At 34.1% G+C, this 27306-nt stretch overlaps 1 protein-coding gene across 6 annotated transcripts in view; it reads left to right on the forward strand.

Moving 5' to 3' along the window:
* LOC140451826 (uncharacterized) overlaps positions 1-27306 on the forward strand; it is a 110878-nt gene that overhangs the window by 56574 nt on the left and 26998 nt on the right. For 4 of the 6 annotated variants that reach the window (XM_072545719.1, XM_072545723.1, XM_072545720.1 and 1 more), the window contains exon 4: positions 20042-20191. The exons of the other annotated variants lie outside the window; for them this stretch is intronic. In XM_072545719.1, the coding sequence (XP_072401820.1) occupies positions 20042-20191 (150 nt within the window). The remainder of the gene's footprint in view (positions 1-20041; positions 20192-27306) is intronic. 6 annotated transcript variants of the gene reach the window in all.

Consider the following 27306-nt stretch of genomic DNA (forward strand, 5'->3'; position numbering starts at 1 on the left):
CTAACTAATTGTTGGGAACGAGTTCAATTGCCTCTACAAGATAATACCTCCCTATATATCTCAGAAAATTTTAAAAATGACAATGATGATATAACTAATTCTCAATTAGAATAAAATGAAATCGATGATGAAAGAATCTCACAGAATGGTGAAGAAGATGATAAAGTAATCTCACAGAATGCTGAAAAAGATGTTGATGAAGAATCTGCAGATGAAGTCATAGAAGAAGCAGGAAGATATAACCTAAGAAATCGTGATCAAATTAAAAAGCATTTACTTTTGCAGCTAAGTGATTTAGCTTTTTTTTCTCAAACCAACCTATGATATTCCACATTCCTACAAATACTATTATATAAAAGTATCTGAAATTCGATTATATATACCTCAAAAGAATGCTCCAGAGAAAGTAATTTTGATTAGATTTTGTGTAAAAGCTGTTGTTTTATTAGTCAGGCCCGGTGTGGTAGTGAATATTATATTGATGCGTTAATTTCGATCACCCTGTATTATCTAATTAATTTTATATTGCAACAATTTTCAATATGTTTTTTTTTTAATTTCTAAATATTTACACAGACGAAGTGATCGAACAAATTTTTCAATTTTGCGCGTTTTTCTTAGTTCTCCGAAAAAGAAACTTGAGTACTCAAAATGCTCAATATAGTTTCAAAATTACGTTTGGTAAAAGCAAATTTATTAAACATTCCTTGATAACAATCACTTTCACTAATTTTAATATCTCGATTAGAACTTATATTGTACTGAAAAAAATATCTCAATCCTGACATAAACCAATGTGAAAAAAACTCAAAATAAAAAAAATACTTACGCTGACTAAATAAATTTTAGATGCGAAATGAATCGACTCAATATAAAAGATAAAAGAGTAAGCAGTGTGTGAAATATTCAAACGTTGAGAATTGAATTTCTAAAATTAGAAGAATTGTTAGTATGATAAATTTTATATACTACTTTTAGGTCACAGTTATTTACTATAGGAATATTAACGAGATAAAAATTGATTTTCTTGAAGTTGCTAAAAATAAAAGTGTAATAATGACTAATATGGCTGACAAAATTAGTAGACAAAATCATTAAACAAAAACTATTTTAGTGACACTATCCTTGAGCCATTTTATATGGGGAACAGTTAATTCTTCTAATAAGCCATTGTTTGTTCCTTTTGATACAATTTAAACTGTTATATGATTTGTACTATTATTTATTGCTATTTTAGGCTTTAATTACAACTTATATATTATTCACAAATTATATAATTGTAGTAATTTAATCGAAAGCAACATAAAATATTTTCTGACGTATACAGTAAACAATTGTCTAATCTATTAAATAATAAAGAAAAATCGTCCAGATATAATCCATACGACTCTCACTTTATCTAAATGAAAAATTGACATATCGCAGATACTTACAGTATGAAAAGGATTGAGCTCTGGGGGGACTTTTTCCATGTTATCGAGACCTAGATGACCTCATGTCGGAGTATCTCTCAAAAATTTTCCATTTGGACTTTGCAATCAGTACTACTTTTTGCATGCTCTTATAGAACATAGTTGTTTTGGCAAGATCACTTTCATCCATCCGCATAACGTGGCCCACCCATCTTAGACGGTTTATCTTGATCGTTTTCACTATATCTGCATCATTTACATTCGTTTATGGAAACAATCAGATGTTTTATGTTAACCGATATTTTTTTTTGGCTATATAGAGTGGTACTTTTGTCATATGCTCTGAAATTCGCATGACAAGAATCATTTAACTTTTCATCTACTCAATATGACCGAAATCAACCCTTCATCCCAAACAGATAAGGGTTCAAAAATATATTATTCCTCTGAAATATTTAACCGGAATAATCATTGATTCACACATATGTGCAGAATGTTATGAGGAGAAAAATTTTAATCACGTTTTCTGTATAAGTACAACATTTTTCCGCCTTTCAGTATGGTTTATCTTCAATCACCGAATCAAAAATTAGTTTATGATTATCTGAATAAGTTTATCTGTATTAGATTATCTGCAATCCCTAAAATCAGAAATGGCTAAACAATTAAGAATTCTTTATTGAAATGCTAATGAACTTCTACAACACCAATAAGCGTTGCAGACAGTTCTCGATATGAAAAAAATTAATATGTGCCTCACTGCTGAAACTCATTTCACTAAGGACCCATTCAACAGATTTATTGGATTTAATCACGATATTATATCATATTCATTTCATTGTCGTCTTGTTCTGTCCCTGATTAGTTTTTCTTTTCTTTGGCGTGTTTCTGTTTGTTCATTTTAGGTGTCTATCATCTCTTCAGGATGTGGTTTGTTTTGTTGGATGTCGGCTCTGGGTCTCTGTGTTATATCTCACTGGTGGTTTGCATCGGTGGATGTTGTTCCTGCGGAAGAGGTAGATGTCCAAGGTGGTCGGAGGTGGAACAGTTGGAGCTAAAACAGAAATTATTAGTAGGTAGTTTTGATTATGTTTTGGGCTCTGATGGTTTTGATCGTATAACTCCTGCTCAGAGAGGAGAGCCTCGCATTTATGGGCTGGATGTTCGATAGTTAATGTATAAGGGCGGACGGGTAGTCGTGTCGTTGTAATTTACTTTACGCAGGATTCTCCTTTGCAACCCTAGCAGTTGTTGGGTAAGGTCGCGACTGAACATGGCATATATTAGCCCTATATTCAATCACGAGCCTGATGGATGTTTTGTATGTCTGTATAAGTATACGTGAATGTGTCCGTCCAAATTTACCACAGAGAGCGTTGCGTAGACCGACCATTCTCCTTACCGAGTTACGGGTTGCGGCTAGATCAAGTCTCCAATGTAGTGTCTCTGAAAACACCACGCTTAGATATTCGATACGGTCACGGAGCTGGAGTCGATTTCCCCATAGTCTAAGGTCAATTCTTTCGGCAACATTGAGAATTATGTGTCTGCTAAGATTGGGATGCCCGAAGAGAGTCATTTGTATTTTATTTATGATTCATATGATATATATTATATATATATATATATATAGTCGAAACAATAACCTCTGTCACATGTGGGCATGCACAGACCCATTACTGCTACATAAAATTAACGTTATTAGTCAGGAATAATTTGTGCGAAACACGCAACACAAGTTAAGATTTAAACCACATCTTTCGTTACTGTTTAAAATAAAGACCTGTTGGGATTTTTTATATTGATGTTTTAACCGCGAAATATCGGCAACTGACGCCACCGTCTTCCGCCTTAAAGTGATTCGAGATGGTATGTCTGCTGGGGCCAAGTCGAGTCACAATCAAGAGAATCACAACTGAGAAATAGTGTCTGAAATCGACATGTATATCCTTCATAATATTCTCTGTGGCTATCTATATAGTCATATTTCTACTTCTTATCACTATTTTAAAAGGCATGTGCATATAGCTACTGAACTGCAGTGAAGGTATATCTAAATTTATTAATATTTACAAAAATAGTCTCTGTTTGTGGAATAGTATTAGTGCTCTATACGCGAACCGAATGTGCGGAAAACAGCCCAACAACACCTCCTAAATGTGATGTTGAAGTTTTATTTTATTTTATTTGGCGTATGGATTTAGCACTACGATGAATACACATGTACAAATACTAAAATAAAATGAGAATTTAAAAAATATATATATTAATGTCTAATTTCCATAGTCATTTAATTCTTCTGGGGAACACTCCACAAAGTGCTGGAGGTTTTCACACTAGGCACGATTTGGGCAGTCTGAAACACAGTGGTTTATGGTCTGTCTAGGTGCCCCGCAAACTCACTGTCGATCATCCGTACGACCCCATTTGAACAGCTAGACAGCACATTTACCATGTCCCGCTGAAGCCTTCAGTTGGGGTGGATATCTGGATATAGTCTGATTCCATTGTTGGCATCCATTCCGGCAAGCATGAGTGAGACTGAACAACACAGGAGTGTATTTTGTCTTATATGCTCTTCAATCTCTATGCGGAGAACATTTTTGCAGAGGCACCGGAAGGCTATGAGTGTGGAATTAAGGTAAACGGGTTCCTGATAAATAACATTCGTTACGCCAACGACACCGCGATAATGACAGACAACGAACATGATATGCAGATGATGTTAAATAAAATAAATACCATAGGAAAAATATATGGCTTGAAGATAAATGCTGGAAAAACTAAATGCATGGCAATAAGAAAAAACGCACTTTTAAGAATACAACTGCAAGTAAATAATGCTCCAATCGACCAAAAAAACATTTAAATACTTAAATACTTGGGAATGATGATGAATGACCAATGTGATCCTCAACAAGAGATAGAATGCCGTACCGAACAAGCAAGACAAGCTTTTATCAAATTTAAACCGCTACTATGTAACCGCAATCTTTCCTTCAATCTCCGCTACAGGATGGTTAAATACTATGTATGGTTTATATTGTTATACGGCATGGAAACATGGACGTTAAGAGTACCTTCCATTAATAAGTTGGAGGCCTTCGAAATATGGACGTTGCGAAGAATGTTCCGCATACCATGGACAGATAGGGTGAGAAACGAGGAAGTCTTAAGAAAGGCAAATACTGAGAGAGAACTACTTAATTTGATCAAGGTACCAAAAATTGAATACCTCGACCATATTCTGAGATGAAAAAAATACGCAATCCCTCAACTAATCATCCAGGGAAAGATTGAAGGCAAGAGAGGAGTAGATCGTAAACAAATGTCGTGGCTACGGAACATAAAGAACTGGACAGGCATAAATAACACTGGCGATCTTTTGCATGCCGCAAAAGACAGACGTCTGGCCTTAAGATAATTCGCCAACGCACTATATATGCACGGCACTACAAGAAGAAGAAGTCTCGATTTTTAGACTTACAACCCTAAAGAAGATTTTAGACTTAGATTGTAGTCTAGGTTTGCATTGTGTGACCTCTACTTCATTATTTACGAATTGAGTGGTCGCAAAGGGCGTCCGTTGACTTTTTCACCAGTAGAAGAAGCATACAAATTGAATATTATTCGATTTATACCTAAAACACGTCTCGCTATTTTTGCTGTCAATACAAAAACTGTTAATTTTTTTCTTATATATATATATATATATATATATATATATATATATATATATATATATATATATATATATATATATATATATATATATATATCTGTGTTCTCGTATTATGTCATATTTTAACATCTTATTAAGTCTATATGGGTTTGTCTCGCCTCTAGAGACACTGAGAATTCGTGTTTTGGAATCTTTATGTTAGGGATAAAATGATGACCAGCATAATTTTGCAACTCTTCACAAGGACGCTTGTTATTTCTATGCGACAATTTATGTCTAAACGGTAGTCCGGTCATATCATTTTGAAAGGTATGCAATGTACCATTTCCAAGACTACAATTCTTTTTCGGACAATATTTATTTTTCATTATAATTTACAGGTTTGTTCTATTAGAAAGGCGTATAATGTCAAAGTATACTACTCCAGTTACACAAAAATGTATCTATATTATCAAATATTTCTTTTTATTTTATTATAAATCATATTTTCATATGACATGTAGAAACATAATTTCCGCTGAAATTTGTGACAGTAATTTAATGCAGTTTTCTCGTATACATATATTTTCTCGTGATCAAACCGAAAAATTTACCATGACATTTTCCTATTATAAAAACAATGCATTATCCAATAACCTCTTTAGTTGGTTCATAAATCTTTTAGTATTTTATATTTTTGTCTGATTACTAATCACAGCATGATTGAAAACATCGCATGTTTTTATAATTTTCATGACGTTGGAGTAGGTTAATTGCGATAATTCCGGTATCCTTTTCAAGATATCCTTGTGCAATATCCCTCCATTTTCATTTATCAAATCCTCTTAAATATTAAATAACAGGGCCTTAGCACATAAATAAATCAGTATTGTGAATCTCAGATGAGTAGAAATAATATTCTGATATATTCTGAACCTACGGGTTGATCAATTTCAAATAACAATCCACTCTATTATCTATACTTATACTATGAACTAATCGAAAATATAAAATATCATACTTTTGATAGGCTGTTCTTAATTATTTTTAAAAACTACTATTATAGATCATTTATAAAAAAAATATCATAACGTTGACAGATATTTTTTGTTTTAAAAAAAGTTCTGTTTTTTAATAAATAAAAAATTAAAAACTAAGAAATTTATTTCTAATTAAAATGTATTTAACTGTTTTGATACCGTGTATTTCCACCACAAGCATCGATTAACCCTGGATTCGAGCTCTAATACTGCTCAATCAATCATTTCCTATGCCAGATTCTTCCATTCTTCTCTACAGGCAATTGTAAGTTCATGATGAGTTCCAGAAGGATTGAATAAGTCTGGAGAACACATCCCATGTATTTTTAATGGGGATAATGTCTGGAGACATCGTAGGCCACTCCAAATGGCGAATACGTTCCGTCCCAAGATAGTCATTAACTGCTTGAGTCCTATTTGAGCGGGCGTTATCATCTATAAATACAACATTTTTACCCACAGCTCCTCGCGTAATCTCACATGAGGTTCTAAAATCAGTATGACGTACCTCTATCATGTTAGAGTCTCGTCAATAACCACCAATTCCGAGCGTCCACTTGTCATAATACCTGCCAAAAACATAGCACTGCCACCAGCGAAAGGAAGTATGGGACGGGCATGTACCAGTTGTGTAGCTCTCCTTGGCTCTTGCCATACACTTATTCGCTATCACAATTTAAACAGTTTTTAGTCTCGTATGAAAAAACACAAAATTCCGAAACTGTTGAGGGAACTGTATGTGTTCTTGAGCCCAATGGAGGTGGTTCAAAACATGTTTAGGTTCGCTGAGAAATTTTTACTGGACGACAACTCTTCAAACTTGACTCTAAAATTCTTCTTCTTATTCTAGCCAACGATATTCTGACTCCTGCAGCATCCCTCAAGTCTCTTTGGAGGGCTGGTACAGACATAGAATTTCTCGTAATGAAAATTCTGATATATCAATTCTGTTACTCGTTAGTAACTCGGGGTCTACCAGAGCAAGCTCTATTCTGTAACGAATTTGTCTCCAGAAACCTATTCCATATCCGTGAGACGTCACTCTGAGAAATATCCACTCTTTCCACCACGAACCGCTGTTAATGACATTCTTCAACTTAAGCGATAATTCTTGTACGGTTCAACTCAGAAATTACTTATAGACCAGAGAACTATGGATTTTCCCGTGACATTCGTTGATACAGGTTTCTAACAACTGCTTTTAATAAATTTGGTGATAACAATATGTAATAAACAAAATATGCAATGAATTAAACGCCATTTTTACTTATAAACAATATATTTATAAACAATGTAAGATCGGTATATAATTAGAGAGTCAAAAGTCAACACCAGAGGAACAATAATAACCAAATGTGTACAAATATTGGCATTTGCAGATGATGTTGATATTATAGCTAGAAGCGAAAGAGATGATAGAAGCATTTAATGCGATAGAAAGAGCGGCACAAAACAGTGGCCTATATATATATATATATATATATATATATATATATATATATATATATATATATATATATATATATATATATGAAAATTACTGAGTTCTCGGGAAGAACCGCGTTGAGAATTTAAAACTCGACGTTTCGGCACCCATTTTGGAGCCATTATCAAGAGTGATACGGTTCGGTTCGAGTTCGGGGTCTCAATCTAGTATCGTGTTCTATATTGCAAGAACTGTCTCTCGGCACTCAGGTCTCAATCTGCCTACTCTTCAGTGTCGAGTGACAACCAGTCTTACCCTGTGTGGCTGCTTTTATACTCGCTGTATGAGCGGGAACGGTATGCGCTGACGTGGTCTGAACTGACGTTGCCTGAGCGGTGTGGGCGGGAGGTGTGCCATGTTGCCGGCAATCGTTTCGCGTCATCGCGCGTGTTCAAGCTGTTAGGCCGTTTTTCAATTTCGATAGCTTCACGAATGATTCTCGCTTTTAATGAGCGGACGGGAGCGATGGTTTTTGCTTTTTCGAAATCTATTTTATGGCCTGTCTGAATATGATGTTGGGGTAGGGCTGAAGTGGTATCGGAATGTTTGACTGATAGAGAATGTTCGTAAATACGGTTATGGATTCGTCGGTTTGTCTGTCCTACGTATGTACGTGGGCAACTGGAACAAGGTATCTCGTAGACACCATGGTCTTCATTGGGGATTTGGTCTTTTACGGATCTGACGAGATTGGACAATTTGGAGTGAGTGGTGAAGATGGTTTTGATATTAAGAGAGATAAGAGTTCTACTGATCTTGTCAGTGACACCTTTAATGAAAGAAAGAAAGATTTTGGGTTGATCCGGCGGCAAGGTTTCTTTTTTGGATGGAATGGGGTTTAGAAGTTTTTGAATGCTCCTATTGATTTGGGTTTTGTGGTAGCAGAGTGTTTGTCTTATTGAATTGATTTCGGATGACCTGTGATTGTTGTCGCTAAGTCTTATGGAACGGGAAATAAGAGTGTTGATGACTGAATTAAGTTGGGCGGGGTGATGATGTGACTGGGCATTGAGATAGCGGTTTGTATGAGTGGGTTTCCGGTACACGGAATAGGAAAAACTGTGAAGTGGATTTTTCTGAATAAGAACATCAAGGAATGGCAAAGACGCTTCAGACTCAACTTCCATCGTGAATTGAATGCTGGGATGTATTCCATTCAGGTGGGAGAGGCAGAGATCTAATGTGTCTTTACCATGGGGCCAAATGACAAAGTTGTCATCAACGTACCGTAACCAGCAGGTGGGTTTGAGATTTGACGAGGACAAGGCTACTGTTTCGAAATGTTATTACGGGAGAGAGGGGCGATCCCATTGGGGCACCTTTGATTTGACGATAGAAATGATTTTGGAACGTGAAATATGTATTAGACATGCAGTGTTTTATAAGAGATAATGTGTCTTGGGGAATTTGATGTTTAGAGTCCAAGATGGAAATGGTTTCATCGATGGGAATGTTGGTGAATAAAGAAACAATGTCAAAACTGACTGGTATGTCTGAGGGTGAAATAGAAAAGTTTTTCAGAAGATTAATGAAATGAAAAGAGTTTTTGACAAAGGACGGGGCGTTTTCGGCTAATGGTTGTAAGGATGAAGCGAGATGTTTTGCCAATTTCTGAGTGGGACAGTTGTATGCACTGACGATGGGTCTTAGGGGAACATTGGGCTTATGTATTTTTGGAAGGCCGTATATCTTTGGAATTCGGGATGATTTTTCTCTGGGTATAAGAGATTTTTTGAGGTCTGGAGGTAGAGTAGACTTATTTATAATGGATTTGGTCGTTTTTTCCAGATATGTGGTTGGATCATTTGGGAAATGTTTGTATTCTGTGGAATTCAGAAGTTCGGACATTTTGTCGAAATAGTTAGAAGAGTTGAGAATGACGGTGGCATTACCTTTGTCGGCCGGAAGGATGACGATGTCAGGGTTGTTGTAAAGTTTGAGGGCACGTCTTTCTGAAAGACTGATATTTGAAGATGGGGGTTTGGAAGTACGGAGAATTCTGGCGACAACTTGTCTGGCAACTTCGGCTTGGTCGGAAGGAAGATGGGAAATAGCTTCTTCAGTTTGACAAATAATTTTCTCAGTTGGAATGGAAAGAGGAGTGACAGAGAAATTGAAGCCTTTTGACAGAGCTTTGGTAGCTGAATCGGATATATATATATATATATATATATATATATATATATATATATATATATATATATGTATATATATATATATATATATATATATATATATATATATATATATATATAATAATTTTTTATTCATTAAATGAGTTAATTTGAAAAATTAAGCCTTTCTGTTGAATTTGGTGCTTGCGGATAAACAATTTCAATTTTACAATAACTTTTAAGTGAAACTTCTTGAAATTTTTATAACTAAGTACATGTAATATTTTTAGAAAAGTTTATTAATAATTTTCAAAAAATCGACTTTTAAAGCTATTTTTGCAATAGTTAAGTAACAAATTAATTAAAATAAATGTACAAACTCTTATTTTAAAGGATATTCTATACTTGTTAAGTAAAATTGTGTCACTTTTTCATATAATTTACCGGTCTTCACATTTAGTAGTTATTTAAAATAAAATGGTGATCTTACATTGTTTATAAGTAAAAATGACGTTAAATATTTTGCATATTTTGTTTATTACATATTGTTAGCACCAAATTTATCAAAAGCACTTGTTAGATACCTGTATAAATGAGTGTCACATGAAAATCCATATCCAAATCCAAAACCAGATCAATTAAATGGGTATTTAAATTAAAGAAAAATACCCAAAAAGGTGTATTTTATATTAAAAAAATGCCTAATATATGATAGGGATACAGATTGATAACAGAGTAAAAATTGTTAATACAAGGGGTAATGCGTAACTTTTGAAAATATGTGTATATTTAATTTTAACAATTGCGCCTCTAGCTATTTCAAGACTTCTGCTCATTTCTGTATTAGGCAATGTTTCTGTTTATGAAACTGTCCAAACAACCACGGTTGAAACGTTGTCATTTCCACTATCTGTCGATCTTGTCCTAATGAGGAATTCACCTGTAGGCATGGTATGTCTCTTCAATGTACGTTTTTAAATAATTGTCTTCGCATAAATAACTCATGAGTTTACCATTCCGGTCAGTCATTATATTAGGCCAGTAAAGAAAAATATTAACAGACGACTACTACGAATAAGTTGGGTCGATAGAGGAGGTCCTAAGACGCCCGAACCAAACAACAAACCTGGTTATAATAAAGAGACGCAAGCTGGAATACTTCGGTCATATTATGAGACACCCTGAAAAATTTGAACTTTTACATCTGATCATTCAGGAAAAGATCCAAAGTAAACGTAATCCTGGTAGAAGGACATCATGGCTGAAAAATCTAAGACAATGGTACGGAAAATCAAGTATCATTATTTGTACATATATATGTACAAATATATGATGTACATATATATATGTACATCATTATTTAGAACTGCTGTCAATAAAGTCACGATAGAGAATATGGTAGCCAACATGATATCTAACGATAGATAACGGTCGTCTAACTAGAAAAAAAAGCTAAAAAAATCTGATACAGATTTTTAAAGGTTCTAAAAGGTATATGAGGGATAGCTTAAATCCTTGAAGGCGTACAGCTGATTTTGCTTTGTTTATAATTAAATTGTATATAATTAAAAAACCGAATCGGGCTATATTATAAAGACAAAACGTTTTCGGAATCCATATTCCATCATCAGTGTCTACGTGTACATGTTTTGAGCCACTAAATATCTGGGTAAAACCCGTTAAAAGTTATAGGTTAAAATCTAGTTCACATTATTCTATCTTATATATTAAGATGTTCAAGTTACCAGTGCATTTGACAACATGGCAACGTACGACTCTACATGAAGTTGCTGGTCCTGAGACAAAGTGTCTATGAGCACTTGACGATAGCAATTGATATTATTGATTAATTAAGTAGATGTATGAAAACTTTAAGTTATGTATACCGCTCATTTTAGATACCTTGTTATTTGTTTTCCGGTCTAACCTTTAAATTAATATAGGCGGCAATTATGAAATAGTATTCCATATTACCCTAATAAAAATGTAAATCCTAAAATTGATTTCTATTAGTATAGAAATAATACATTAAAGCAAACCGAAAAGACGGGCGGGCCACGTACTAAGATCGAGTGACGAAAGACTCCTGAACACCACATTCTGGGAAAGGCCCGATGGCAGAAGGTCAGTTGGTCGCCCAAGAAAGAGATGAAAGGACGCAGTAGCCAGTGATCTACGCAAAATGGGAATACAGCAATGGAAAATAACTGCTCAGGACCGACAACAATGGAGGGAAATAGTAAACGCGGCCAAGACTCCCATAGAGTTGTAGAGCCAAATGATGATGATGATTACAGAAATGCATCAGAAATTTCACATCGTCACAAGGCAAGAAGTGGAATGTAGAAGACATGAGAAAAGCAGTGATAGCAGTTGTTAGAAGCAAAAAAATTGGTTATTTGAAGGCATGCAAAACATTCAACGTGCCTCGTGTCACCCTTTTTAGGCTTTATAAGAAAGGAGCTGCTGGTGAGGAATGCCAAACAAAATTAGGGAGGAAACTAGATTTTTGCCAGATCTTGGCATTGTCTGGAAATGGAGAAAATCTATTAGGATTAGCCAGACAGAATGTCTGTAATCTTGCATTGCAGTTAGCCAGGAGCAAAAACATTCCAAATTCCTTCTCATTACTTAAAAAAACCGCTGAAAAGGACTGACTAAAAGGATTTAGATTAAGGCATAACGACGTGTTAAGCATACGAAAGCCTACGGGAAGTTTATTTTCACGGCCACTGGGCTTTAACAAGAAAAACGTTGGTGAGTTTTTTTATCTGTTAGAAAAAGAAATAGAAGAAAAAAACTTTTCATCTAACCAAATATTTAACGTCGACGAAAGTGGCCTTAGCATAGTTCAACCAAAGTATCCTGAGTTTTTTTCCCAAAGGGGAAATTGGCAAATAGGACCACGTCTGCAGAGCTGTCTCTGATTACTTGTGTTTTGTGTATGAGCGCAAGTGGGATTTATGTGCCCCCTTTGCTTATATAACCTCGCAAGAATGCCAGCGAATTGTTAAAGAAGGGAGCTCTACCTGGAAGTATTTTTGCCTTCCGTCCATCAGAGTGGATTCATTAGCCTTTTCCAAATAGCGAATACCGAAAACTCTATACTTTTGATTTTAGACGGGCATCACTTGCACACGAGAAACCTAGATGTTGTTAACGCTCCTAGAGAAACCCACGTAGCTTTATTGTACTTATGGCCACACACTACACACAAGATGGAACTGCTCGACAAATCCGTAATGGGGACTTTGAAAAGTTTCTACCATGAAAAAATTCGTTTATTTTTAAAGCAAAATAATCGCCCGATATCTCATTTTGACTTCATTGACCTGCTTGGTAAAGCTTAATTGAAGATCAAAACTGGCAAAAGGTAATGAATTTCGAAAAACAGGCATCTTTGCTAGGAAACAGCCAAAATTTTGACTACAACCCCAAACAAGAATAACGTATCTGACTGATTTTCTGTATCGAAAATCGAAAAAAATAAATTAAAAAAAAAGTTGGGTTCGACGAAAAGAAAAAGCCAATTGACGATGCAAAACCTGGTAGCAGCAAAATGGATGTTGTGGCAGCAAGTTTAAGTTGTGTCGGAAAAAGCGAGAAAGAAACTAGTAGAAGATGACACATCTTCAGATGATTTAAATGAAAGTATCCCACCCCTAGATGACTCGACTGGTGAGGAAGAACTCCCGAATATGGATCCAAAATATGATGCAGAATATTTTTTCTGTTCAGGACGTTTTACGGATGATTTAAGGGGAGAAATGTGGGTTTTGGATGAAATGAGTTCTGTGTTCAAGAGCCATGACCTCACCCTAGAAACAAAAATAAGGCTCCTTAAATGTTATGTATACTCAGTGCTTCTGTACGGAGTAGAAACGTGGACATTGAAGGCGGAAACTCTATCAAAACTTCAGGCTTTTGAGCTATGGTCATACAGAAGGATGATAATAACTAATAACCCTGCGCGGTTGATGTGGTTTTGTGTTTAAATAAAAAAAATAATATTTCATAGTATTCCATATTATCTGATATAGGTATACAAACATAGGTAACACAAAATATATTTTTATGTATGTATTTTTAAGTTTGTTACAATAATTTGGTATAATAAACCTTTTGGGCACGCCTTTATCATTTTTTTATTTATATTTATTTCAATACTTTTCGAAATAATTCGAAAAATAAAAATGGTATTCCATAATTCCCGACTTCACTCTAATTATATTACATGTCATTATGCAAAAAACAAGCTTTATTAAAAATAAGGTTTTCTGCAGTTATCGCGCCCAATTGCTATGTATTTTAATTTAGAAACTCGAAAATTAAAGAACTTTTTAAGATCTACAACTTTTACTTCAACCATTTTTCTCTAAAATGTATAAGAAACGTTTTATAGTCAAAAAATGAATTTTTTACTTTTTATGATTGTCTAAAAAAACAAAGCAAAATCAGCAACACGTCTTCAAGATTTTGTCAGCTATCTCTCATGTACCTTTTAGAACTTTCAAAATCTCGTATAATATTTTTTTCTTTACTGGCCTAAGTTACCTGAAATGTAAACCGTAAAAAAGTAGTTCAGCTGATTTAAAAGGTGCACCTTCCGAAGTTGAAGCGTTTATCTCGTCCTGGGACGGACCCCCAGGGCTAGTTTTATCATAAATGTCGTTCTAATTTGCTACCAATTTGTGAAAATTGTTTATAATGGATATATTGGATTCTTTCAAATAACTTTTTTTAAAGTAATAATTATTAAACATTTCTAAATTACTCATCTCCTGTTAATCCCTTAATTATGCTCAATTTGTTTCTAAAGAGATTTTGGAGCCTTACTTTGACTTGTGTAGTGTAAGTATATGCAGATAGATTATGATGTGATTAATACTTAAATGATATAGAGTGATATGATTGATTGTAGCGTTATAATATTTGCAGCATGTATACTACATATTTCTTATGAAGTAGTCTTGTTTTCCACTTAATACCTCCTACAGTTTCTCATGGTCGCTTTAATGGTACTTTTAATCCTGGTAATAATAGATATTATAAAACACTGAAATCTTTTATTTGAATTCACTGTTATAATAAAGGAAATAAAAGTTAGAAAATTATTGACTCCAATCCTGCACAAAACTGCATTAATTTTTTTTGTAATTTAATTTGCTGGCTCCTCGAAACATCGGCGATTTTGTATGATTATCTAATTAAAATGGCTACGTTTTTGCAGGTAGACGCGAACAAATTATTAAGAAATATGCCAAGTGGATACCTCATTTCAGTTTCCTTTTCACCACCACTAATTAAATTCACCTATACACATTTTCAAAAGTCGAACAAATTACATTCTTAGTTACCTGGATGCCAAATGTGCAGGTAAATTAATGGCTTTGCCCAATATATCTTCGAGAAAAAAATGTTTGACAATTAACACGATAAGTTTTGGTTGGTTCTTTTAATAATATGGAAGAGCTTTGTAAAAAACAATTTAAAATTAAAATTTCTATAATTAGAATACACGACAACATTAAAAATATGTAACGACGAACAATAAATGTACACAGGGTATCCACAAAACGCTCTTTACAAAAGAAAACTGTAAAACTCATATTTTTATTGATATCGTAAAATACGATGAAAAACCCATTGATTAACCCAGTGATCTAAACCAGTATCTAAACGTATTTCAAAAAAGCTAACAACCAAGCTTAGTCTATACTTTCTCCCCTCCCCCTCCCACTCTTTTTCTCTCTGTTAATATATATATATATATATATATATATATATATATATATATATATATATATATATATAAACTGGGGCCAAAGAGAGAAAAAACGAAAATGATGATGGATGAATCACGAAATACAAGAATGGATGGGTCAAGAGAAGCGTCCTAGAGGGGAAGAGTGGGAAACGAATGCAGCATTGGATAGCTGAAAGTGTCTACTTTTTCAGTACAAAAACACGTTTTTGTTGAAGTAGTATTTTTTCTGTAGAGTTTAGAAAAGAACGTGTTTTTTTCTCGTGCCGATAATAATGTGTGACGAAAAACATGAGCAACGGATTAATGTGAAATTTCTCGTTAAATTAAAAAAAAAACTCCGACTGAGTGCTATAATTTGTTAAAAGAGGCCTATGGTGAGAATTCTCTATCTCGTACGCGTGTTTTCGAATGGTATAAACGGTTTTCTGAAGGTCGAGAGAGCTTCCGAAGATGACCAACGTCCAGGTCGACCTGTCTGTTTCAACTCCGCAAACAGTGACCAAAATAAATGAAATTGTGCGCGGAGATCGTCGTATGAGCATTCGGTTGATTGCTGAGACTGTAAACGCCGATAAAGAAACTGTCAGAAAAATTTTACATGACGAATTGAACATGAAGAAAGTCTGTGCGAAGTTGGTCCCAAAAAATTTGACCCCTGACCAAAAGCTCGTCCGTCAACAGATCTGCTCAGATTTTTTTGAGAGGTTACATGAAGAGCCTGAATTAATGGAAAACATCATCACTTGCGATAAAATCTGGATATTCAAATACGATGTTGAAACTAAGCGACAATCCATGCACTGGAAAATTCCTGGCAAAAAGGATGTCGAAATCAAAATTTAAAGCCATCCTAATCGATTTTTTCGACATTAACGGCATGTGATGACTGAATGGGTTCCAGAGGGTCAAACTGTAAACCAAACTTACTATTTGAAAGTTTTGGCAACGCTGCGAGAGCGAGTTCGTAAGAAAAGACCGAAGTTGTGGAAAAACAAGCCGTGGATCTTGCACCAGGACAACGCACCTGCCCATAACGCGCTGTCTGTGAAGTGTTATTTAGCCGCTAGAGCCATTCCAGTGCTCGAACACCCGCCGTACTCGCCTGATTTAGCATCCTGTGACTTTTTCCTGGTTCCGAAGATCAAGTCTGCCTTAAAAGGAATCCGGTTCGAGTCGATAGAAGAGGTGAAGTGAAAAACGGAGCTCCTAAAAGCTCTAACAAAAGAAGACTTCCAGCATTGCTTTGACCAATGGAAAAAACGAATGGAACGGTGTGTGGCGAGGGAAGGGGAATATATTGAAGGAGAGTATTCGATTGTAGAATAATTTTTAAAATAAAACTCTTTTTCATAAGCAGTCTCGTTATTTAATAGCCAAAACGAAAAGGATGCGAGACAATGGATGAATCACGAAATACAAGAATGGATGGGTCAAGAGAACGTAGCATTACATATACAGGGTGTTTCAAAAAGGTATGTCATAAATTAAATCACGAATTCCGGGGACAAAAATAAATTGAATGAATCCAACTTACCTTAGTACAAAAGTGTACACAAAAAAAGTTACAGCCCTTTGAAGTTACAAAATAAAAATTGTTTTTTTGCATTATCTCCTAAACTACTTGACATTTTGTAATAAAAATGGACACGTTACTTTCTTGTTCTGAAAGGATTTTTCATACAAAAGAAACAACAAAATCTAAGCGCACAAAAAAATTTTAAGGTGTGCAGCCCTAAATCCCCCCAAACTTTTGAGTACGTTCAAATCAAATGAATTTTGTAACACATTATTTTTAAAACTTATGATTTGCTCAAATGCATGTTTTTACAATTTATTCGATCTTATCTCTACTTAAATTACCTTTACAAAACAAATATATTTTAATACGATATTTCAGGGCTCTTTTACTATTTAACAATAAAAACGTGGCTTGAAAGTATTTTTTATAGTTGCCCTTGAGGAAAGAGTAGACAATAGGAAAATAAATTTACAAAAAAAACTACGAATATATATATATATATAGCAAAATAAATCAAGTATTATAATTTTGGAATATCAAACAAAAAATATGCCATACACGATAATCAGTATAAAGGAAAATCATCATACAAACAAACATCCATCAAATCATACATCCAAACTTATTAATAAAAAATTAAATAAACTTATATCCAAATAAAAGACCTCTTATTTTATTTTTTCATTTACTCTTTTACTAGTGACTCAAAAATTTTATATTTACTTAAATTTTCAATTAAGAAAAACAACCAATTATAAACAAATAACTCTAATCTAAATAGATGTTTGTGGTTGATAGTTTCTGTTAACCAAATGACAAAACTAACCTTTTGTCTTCAGAACAGCTGTCACCACCTTATTCTCCTTCGATTGTGACCTGTACACCTCGCTCGTAGTTCCCAGTTTCTCCAAATACGCCTGCTCTCTCCTCTGCCTATTGTTTTGGATAAAACAATTCTACAACTGCATTAATCTTTGCCCAACTTCTCGCTAAAACTCCTAACTCCAGGAACAACTCCTTCTCTTCAGACACAAGTATATCTCAACTAATCGACTTGGTCAAATATAAACTATACATCTGTTTTTTACTTACAGTATGTCATCTATTTCTTCAAATTCTTTTGCCTGCCACCACAGTTGGTACTCTTTCCACAAACTCAAAACACAACTTTTCACAAAATTTACTTTTTTGAAACTCTTCTAATTAGCACTGTCGTATCAGAAAAATTGTAGTGTCGTGTCCGGGTCTCCAAATCACAATACCTATTTCTTCTTCTGGCAGGGCTCACATCGACCCCTCAAACCTCTCTCTATATTGTTTAAACCAATCAGAACGCACAAATATCTCTCTCATTCCAGCCGTTTTCTATACATTTTCTAATCGTTCGTCGTACGCCTTACAATACAAAAGCATCTTAATATTTTATTAAAATTTTTTGTTAACATAATTCTCATCTGCATAAATACTCGAACAACCGCTATTGTCCTTTTCCCCATGAATGTCCCCTTTGTCTATACACAATTATGATTCACTAATTCAGAAAAACACTTAATATCCCTCATACCTTGTTTATATTTTACAAACTTAATATTACTGTGCATAGGGTGTTGAGATTTTTTTCGATCGGTGTATATTTGTTTGTTTGTGCTTCTTTTAGTTTGTCAAGCTTTTTGTAGCTTTTTTGCAATTTTTTTGGCTGAACTGCCATGGTACTTCTTCGTACATAATTAGGCAATGACACTTTTATGTTATGCTTTTTAACATTGATGTATTGTCTGGGGTTTACGTATTCAGCAATTGTTCCAATCTGATCATTGCCTATATTACTACATATTTAACATTTTATTATTAATAATTAAAATATTAAAAGAGAAAATTATTTTAAAATTTAAATTGTTATGCTATGCACTAAACCATTATCTCGCCTGTTTTGGAACAATCTTACTTTTGTATTCGTAAAAGTTACTGCTATATCAATGCTTATACTATGTATTTGTGAAATGGTGAAATATTAAGTTCTATACCTTTTATTCAACTCAAGTATGGAACTTTTTCTAAGGTTGCGCAATTATTTAATGATTTATCGTAAGTTTTTAAAATGTGTACTCTGGTCTTGGTAAAACATATCTGATACTATATACGTTATTGGGAAAGTTACAATTTTCTTATTGACTTCTGTGTAGATCCTTTGATCCATATTTTTGTCCTTTGCCTGAAATAAATAACAACAATATGAAATATGAAATGAAGTATAAACGATGGGAAACTTTACTATATTTTAAAAAAATGGCAGATCAGACGATAACGTAGATATCAATACAATATTGGTCAAGATATACAACCAAAAGTTATAAATATAGTACAGTTTTCCAAATAATTAAAGTGTTTGTTATATAAGTTTTATTATGTATATTTTTATATGTACTTAGAAATAATAATGTAAAAGTAGAAGTAAAAATAGAAAATATTGTTAAACAATTGTACATAAATTAGAATTAATTCCATGCTAGAACAAAAACAAATAGTCCCCACAAAACATCTTGCAACGAAAAAAACGGACATTTTAGTTTTAATTAAATACTAACTAAAATAATTTTTATATTGATATATTGGTTTCCGGGTTTATAGGTCATATTCTGGAATTATTCTTGCAGACGTTTAATCCGCGGCTGCAGCAGACGTTATCAAAGGCTATAGTGCCTGATACAACGTCTTTGATAATGTTTGCTGCAGCCGAAGATCAGACCAAGCAAAAATAATCGGAGATTGCGTCTCATAAGCTCTGAAATCAATGTATTATTACAAAATACCTACAGTGAAAGCCTACACTCATTGATAAAATAATTTTATTAAAAATAACCAGGGGAATATTTGTTTGTGTAGAACTCCTCCTACAAGACGGATTCTATATAACGTAAAAGAACAGCTTAAACGTTAAAACTGCTTAAAAAAGTAAAAAGTACTGAAAATAAGTAGATTTTGCATGCGGGTCATCAAAGCTGGACACATCAAACTAGGGCATGTTTATTTTTTTAATTCCAGTCGGAAGAGCGAAATGGGTCCGAATGGAAACCCTCGAGACGTAGCAAATCGGAAGGACCTGCGCGGAATGCAATCCAGGTCGATGGCACTGTCGAGGGGGAACGGGAACGACGACGAGAATCCGATCCTGATACGGAAAACACGAACACGGTAAACATTGCCAAAAACAAGGATACATGTCATCCAGGCGACTATTTTTGACTGACTACAAAGAGATAATAAACAATTATTTTCCTGATGAAAGTTATTGATACATAAATTCTCTGCAGGCCATGTTAGCCTTGTTCAGGACTAATGTTACTTACAATATATATTTCTTAACTAAATAAATATTATTTTCAACTATTTAATACATAAACATATAATATACTCACAGTTTTGCCATTGATATCACTGCTACTTTTCTCCAGGTTCTTATGTTCTCGTGTTTTGGTTTTTCAGTCTATTTTATTGTCTTAACATTTTTGCGCGCACTTTATACATTGTTTGCTTTTTTATTTAGCACCATTTACCATCTTTTATTTTTCATTTTTTACATATATCCCAACCATGTTTTTTCTGTAGTTTGTTAGTATCTTATAGATTCGTTATACAGAGTGGACCAAAAGTGTAGAACCGCCTAATTATCTCTTAAATGGATGGTCCTAAGTATACAAAAACAGGGAGACACCCATTTTAAATATGAAGATTTGAAATTTGATATTTTTTACGTTGCCAAATTTACCATTTTTCTGATATCATTAGTTTTTAATTCAAACTATGTACAACTAAATTTGAACATAATAATTAAAAGTTTACTACATTGCTAAATTAATTCTACTTTTCAAGAATTCCCAATTAATTTTGTTTAACTTCCCAATTATTTACAATATGTAAATTGTGTAATAAGTAAATTGTGTAATTATTTTACAAGTAACATGCAAGAAGTTGTCGTCTGACAATTTCCTATTTATATGTTAATTTTAACAAAAATCATTTGTGAATTTGGGATCTACACTAAAAATATAGTGATCATAAATTGGTATTGTGCAAAATCCGAATGAAAACACATATCTGTGATAACAAAACCCCAGAGTCTACCACAAAAATAAAAGTCGAAAGCTTACAGGATGACTCCACAAGATACCTATTCCAAAAAAGAATAACCGAAAAAAGCAGAAACACATTTATCACAGAAAGTGATTGAGTCGAAGAAAGCTGGACAAAAGTCTGATATCTTAGGATAGATAGAATGTCTGATAGAAAAGGATACGTGGATTGGCTACGTAAAAAAGCTCTATGCAGAGGAAGAAGAAACGACGATAGAACCAGAAACACCAGAAATTACCACAAATGAAGAACTTAATATAAATGTACAGGAAGTTCGGAAAAGACTTGAAAAGCTGAAGAACAGAAAAGCAGCAGGTAAAGACGGGATACCAAACGATTTACTGAAATATTGTGGAGCAGCAATGACAAAACAATTAACAACATTAATTAATAAAATTCTTCTTCTCAATGTGCCTATCTTCTAGAGATGTTGGCGACCACATTGACCCATCTTATTCTATTCACAGCAGCTCGAAATAGATTTGTTGATGTTAGACCAGTCCACTTCCTAATATTGGCCAGCCAGGATGTACGTCTACGTCCAGGACCTCTCTTACCCTCAATCTTGCCTTGTAGAATCAACTGTAGAAGGCTGTATTTATCATTACGCATGGTGTGTGTGATGAATAAAATTATAAAACACAATAAAATACCGGAAGAATGGAGAACGAGCGAACTAATTCTACTATTCAAAAAAAGGAGAAAAAACAGCCAGAAAACTACAAAGGTATATAGGTACTTGTTAAATACTACGCTAAAACTTGCAACTAAAATTTTACAAGTGCTAATAAATGAGAGGATAAGTTTAGCAGATGGAACAACAGGGTTTTCGTAGTCGAAGATCGTGTACAGATGCAATATTCGTTATAAAGCTAATTATTGAGAAATCACTAGAGTATAATACACATGCATTTTTGTGTCTGATTGACCTAAAGAAAGCATTTGTTAGAGTAAGACTCAAAGATGTAATCCATATTCTGTATAATAGAGAAGTTCCCCTAAATATTGTAAAAACTATCGAAAACATCTACTAAAATAACAAAATGGAAGTCAGAATAGATGGACAACTTACAGAACCTATAGAAATAGGCAGCGGAATAAGATAAGGGGTTTCATTGAGGCCCATTTCTCTACCGGCGCTCTACCTTTATTCCCCTGCTCAAGAAAGTCAATGCAAAAAGATGTGAGGATCACAGACTCATTAGCCTGATGAGTCACACTTTAAAGATATTCTTAAAAATACTACATCAAAGATTATACAAAAAATGTGAATGGGACATCAGTGACTCCCAGTTCGGGTTTAGGCAAGGTGTAGGAACACGAGAAGCAATAGTAGCAACACAGGTGCTGGTCCAAAATTGTTACGATCAGAAGAAGAATGTGTTCCTATGCTTTTTAGATTACCAAAAATCGTTTGATCGTTTGACCAACACCACCAGTTAATGCAGATCCTCAAGAAAGTTGATATAGGCCAAAAAGACATAAGATGCATTGAAAACTTGTACTGGCATCAAACGGCACAGTTAAAAATAGACAATTCTATATCCAAACCCATACATATAAGAAGGGGCGTTCGACAGGGATGTGTGCTTTCCCCTCTTTTATTTAACATTTATTCGGAAGCCATATTTCAAGAGTCTTTGAAGGATGTAAAGATGGGAATCAAAGTGAATGGAGTATTGATCAACAACATACGATATGCTGATGATGGTGTCTTAATTTGTGACAACATAGTCGATCTTCAACAACTTGTCACTATAATCGGAGAATACAGTAAGCGAATGGGATTAGAGATTAATACCAAAAAAAACAAATTTATTATCATCTCCAGAAACTTGGATGCACTTGAAAACTCCACCATAACACTGAATACTAAGTCCATTAAAAGAGTGAGTAAATTTAAATACCTGGGATCGTGGCTTTTTGAAGACTGGGCATCGGACAGGGAAGTAAAATGTCGCATTGAGCAAGCTCGACAAGCTTTCGTAAAATTCAAGAAGGTACTGACTTGTTCAGAGTTCGATCTTCAACTGAGACTAAGGTTTACTAAGTGCTACGTGTGGTCAGTGCTGCTATATGGCGTAGAGGGCTGGACACTCAAAACGAGGGATATAAACAGATTAGAAGCTTTCGAAATGTGGCTCTATCGCCGTATCCTAGAAATACCATGGACAGCGAAAATCACAAATATAGATGTCCTTAAAAGAATAAACCAAGAACGCCAACTTTTCGAAACCATCAAGAAAAGGAAAACGGCGTATCTAGGTCACATCATGCGAAATGAAAAATAAGAGTTCCTCCAACTTATAATCGAGGGTAAAATTGAAGGCAAGAGAGGAATGGGACGCAAGAAAATGTCCTGGCTCCGAAACATAAGGCGATGGACAGGAATTAACGACATACAATCTCTGATACATATTGCAAGAAATAGAGAATTAATGGAAAATGTGATCGCTAACATCCATGAGTGGATTTGCATCTGAAGAAGAAGAAGATTGAGGCCCATGCTCTTCAATTTAATCATGGATAAGATCATCAAAAGCGTTAATCAAGGAAGAGGATAAAGAATGGGAAACAAAGAAATAAAAATACTCTGTTACGCAGACGACGCAATATTGATAGCCCGAGATGAAGATAGTCTGCAAAGACTGGTCCATAGATTTAACATAAAAGCAAAAGAATTTTATATGACAATCTCATCTCAGAAAAATAAAACAATAATAGTCAGCAAAGAACCAACCAGATGTAAAATAGAAATTGATGGCATCAGTATTGAACAAGTAATGGAAATAAAATACCTGGGAATTACACTCCAATGAGACCTGGATATGGAGTTAGAAGAAAGCAAGGCCTTACTGGGCCAAACTGGCCACTACTGGACACTGGAAATGGTCACTATAAAATATTTGTTTATCGCCGTAGCTCCTCATAATTAAAACAGTAATTCGCTCTTTTTCATTAAAAACCATCTGTATTAGAGCTTTTAAAAACACATAAAACAACTGTCAGCTTTAGTTATGAACACAATTTACTTTACAAAACTTTTCAAGAAACGTCAAGCTATTGTCAGTTTTATGAATTAATGTCAAAATCAAAGCATTCTATATTTACTGAATTACTTTAAAACTATTTGGCACTGGGAGAAAACCATGGCTAGACAACATAATAAGTGTTACATATGGTCAATCTTGTATTGAAGTGGGGATTTCAATAATAATACAATATATAGTGTTGTATTTAAAAAACCAAAGTGACTAATGATATCAAAAACGTGGTAAATCTGGCAACATTACAAGTATCAAATTTGAAATTCGGACCATCCATTTAAGAGATAATTAAACGTTTTCAAGCTCTTGGTTCACTCTACATTTATCCTTCTTCTCCACCCTTTTCCCATACGATTCCACATCTCAATATTTTATGTCCTATTATTTTAATTCATTTTTAAAACCACGTTTCGGTTGCATAATTGAATGTTGCTCTGATACAGTCCTGTGGATTCTTCTATGGATTTTCTCAAGATATACCAATACTATGAAACCAGCAGTACGAGATTTACAGATAGACTGACTGTCACCCTCCATTATTTCTTTCATATGGATCGCCTATCGGACCTTTTTGGCCTAACTCTGATTTGTCGTATAGTATTCTGATTTCATTAATTCACCAATTAATGTATTTATGCATTTAGTTTAGCAACCATTTCCTATTGAAAGTATTTAGCAGATGTTTCGATATAATATAGCAATTTATATTCAAATTATAATACAAACTTTTATTTTAGTACTGTAATAGTTGAATTATAAACACTTCTTAGACACTTAGCTTCAAAACTATTTTTATGCAAATGTATGTAGCACCAGTTCTGTAATCGATTCATTGACGCAAAATTGATACAGGTACAACAAATAAATATTAGATCATGTAATATTAACAGTACACCTTTGTGCGCCAATTATATCAACAACTGACAAAGCAATAAGATTGAAAAAACAAGAGCCGTCTTCTATAGGAAAAAAATTATTAGTTATAAAGATATTACACTCAAACTAAAATCCAGATTAATTCTTCCTCTAGCGCTACAATACTCTGTGAAGTTTGGCCTGTTTGACAATTGCATTCCATTCCCTTCTGCCATTGGCCACTCGTCTTCAATTCCGAACTCCGATAATCCTTAGATAATCCTCGACACTCTAGACACTATTATCGACCGGCCTCCATACCCAGCCAACGAATTCTATGAGATTTAACAAACTTTACTATATCGGCGTGTTTAATTAACTCGTCGAGATCAAAGTTCATGAGGATTCAGTAGTTCCCATACTGCTCCCGGACATACCCAAAAATCGCACTGATCACTTACCTTTCGAAACTGTTCAGGGCATCTTCGTCTTTCTTTTGCAGGTCCATGTTTCATAGCTGTAGCATATAATGGGTGTTATTAGTGTTTTGTATAACTGATCTTCGAATTATGCCCTAGGAATTCAGAAGTTTAGTATTTTAGCAGGTTTTTATTTGCTCTGTATATCTATTCTTTATTTATACCCTTACATCATTACTTTCGGTTACTAGGGATCCTAAGTACTTGAACTCTGCTAACTTTTCAAACCTTGTTTTCATATTTTGTAGTACTGTAGCTACTTTGGTGGTAGTGCTGACTAGTTTTTTGGTAACACCCAGAAGCACCAGGCTTTTTTTTAGTTTTTCCTGTTTCTAGTGTCAAAAGCTTATTTGAAATTATTAAATGGACTATTTATGTCGATTTTGTGTTCGTGGCTCTTTTCTAACACTTGTCCTAGGCTGTTTATATGATTAGCAGTAGATCTGTGGGGACGAAATCCGTACTGATAGTCACCAATGATCTCTTTCACAAAGATCAGGTATTTAGTTTGTTATTTAGGAAAGAAGAGAACACTTTGTATGATATATTGAATAACATAATTCCCCTATAGTTGGAGCATTATTGCCTATTCCCTTACTTGTAAATGAGGTATATAAGGTCCCATTTACATTCTTCAGGGATTGTGTCATCGTCCCATGTTTGCGTGGTTATATGAGGTTCATCATCCCATAAATGCACCATTATTTGTTTCATAGTACTGGTCCTCCATTTTTTAATAATTCAGCTAGTATTGCGTCAGTACCAGGTGCCTTAAAATGTTTTAAAGAATTTATACTTATAAATATAAATTCATCTTTGAAAAGTCTTTCATCTTCTGATTCATCTGTTCTTCGCTAACTGAAGGCTTAGCTCCGCAGTAAGTATCAAAAGCATAACAGTAACCAGTAGAACTGCACAACATCCATTCCTTGTAGCCAAAACGTACAGGCTTTGATTTGATGAATTGCTCCTCCGAATGGTGGCCAAAGTATTTGACCATTGCCTTATCGATGGATAAATTTTTATGAAAAATGCCCCATTGCTGAAATTTATCATTCAGTAAGTCCATAAGCGGTCATAGTTTCGACATTTTATCAGTTTTTTTTTTGAGTTCAGTATTGTCTGCCCAATGTATATACTTTTTAATTTCTGTCAACACATTTCTGCTCATAGCGTTGAAAATAAATCGAACATTTAGATCTTCATCCGAATTCCAATACATCCTTTTACAGAGTAATTTATAATACCCGATAAAAAGAAGATTTCCAACAAAAATTTTGATCTCATCTTTTGTAATTTTAAAATTTTGATTATTGGAGGCTGTTGCGTACAGATTGGTTTGCTCTACAATATGATTTACAATTCAATCATCAAATAACTCACTAAAATTATACCGTAGTTAGTTCTGCAAGCTCCGCTTTTATTCCTTCCATTCGTTAGAATGTCAACATCTGTTTCATTCGGGTCATCTCTATTATCAAAATCATTATAGTTAGGGTCATCCACCGTTCTATAGTCATCCTCATCTTCGGACTCGTCAATAGTGACTTTAAGTTCTCTAGGAACATCGTTAGAAATTTGGGTTGTTATCAAATCATTTTCATCAAAATCCTCCTTATCCGTTTTGTAGTCAACATTTGGTGGAATTATCACCAAATCTATTTCTGCACTATTGGTAATCTCAACACTTTCAATATCATTTACAGCTCCTGCAAGCATTTGATATCTTTTTCCATAAAATACAGATGTGGACTCAGGAAGACTCATCGTAAAATTTCAGACCTAAAAAAAATCC

The sequence above is a fragment of the Diabrotica undecimpunctata genome, chromosome 10, assembly GCF_040954645.1.
Source record: "Diabrotica undecimpunctata isolate CICGRU chromosome 10, icDiaUnde3, whole genome shotgun sequence".
In the NCBI taxonomy this organism is placed as follows: domain Eukaryota; kingdom Metazoa; phylum Arthropoda; class Insecta; order Coleoptera; family Chrysomelidae; genus Diabrotica; species Diabrotica undecimpunctata.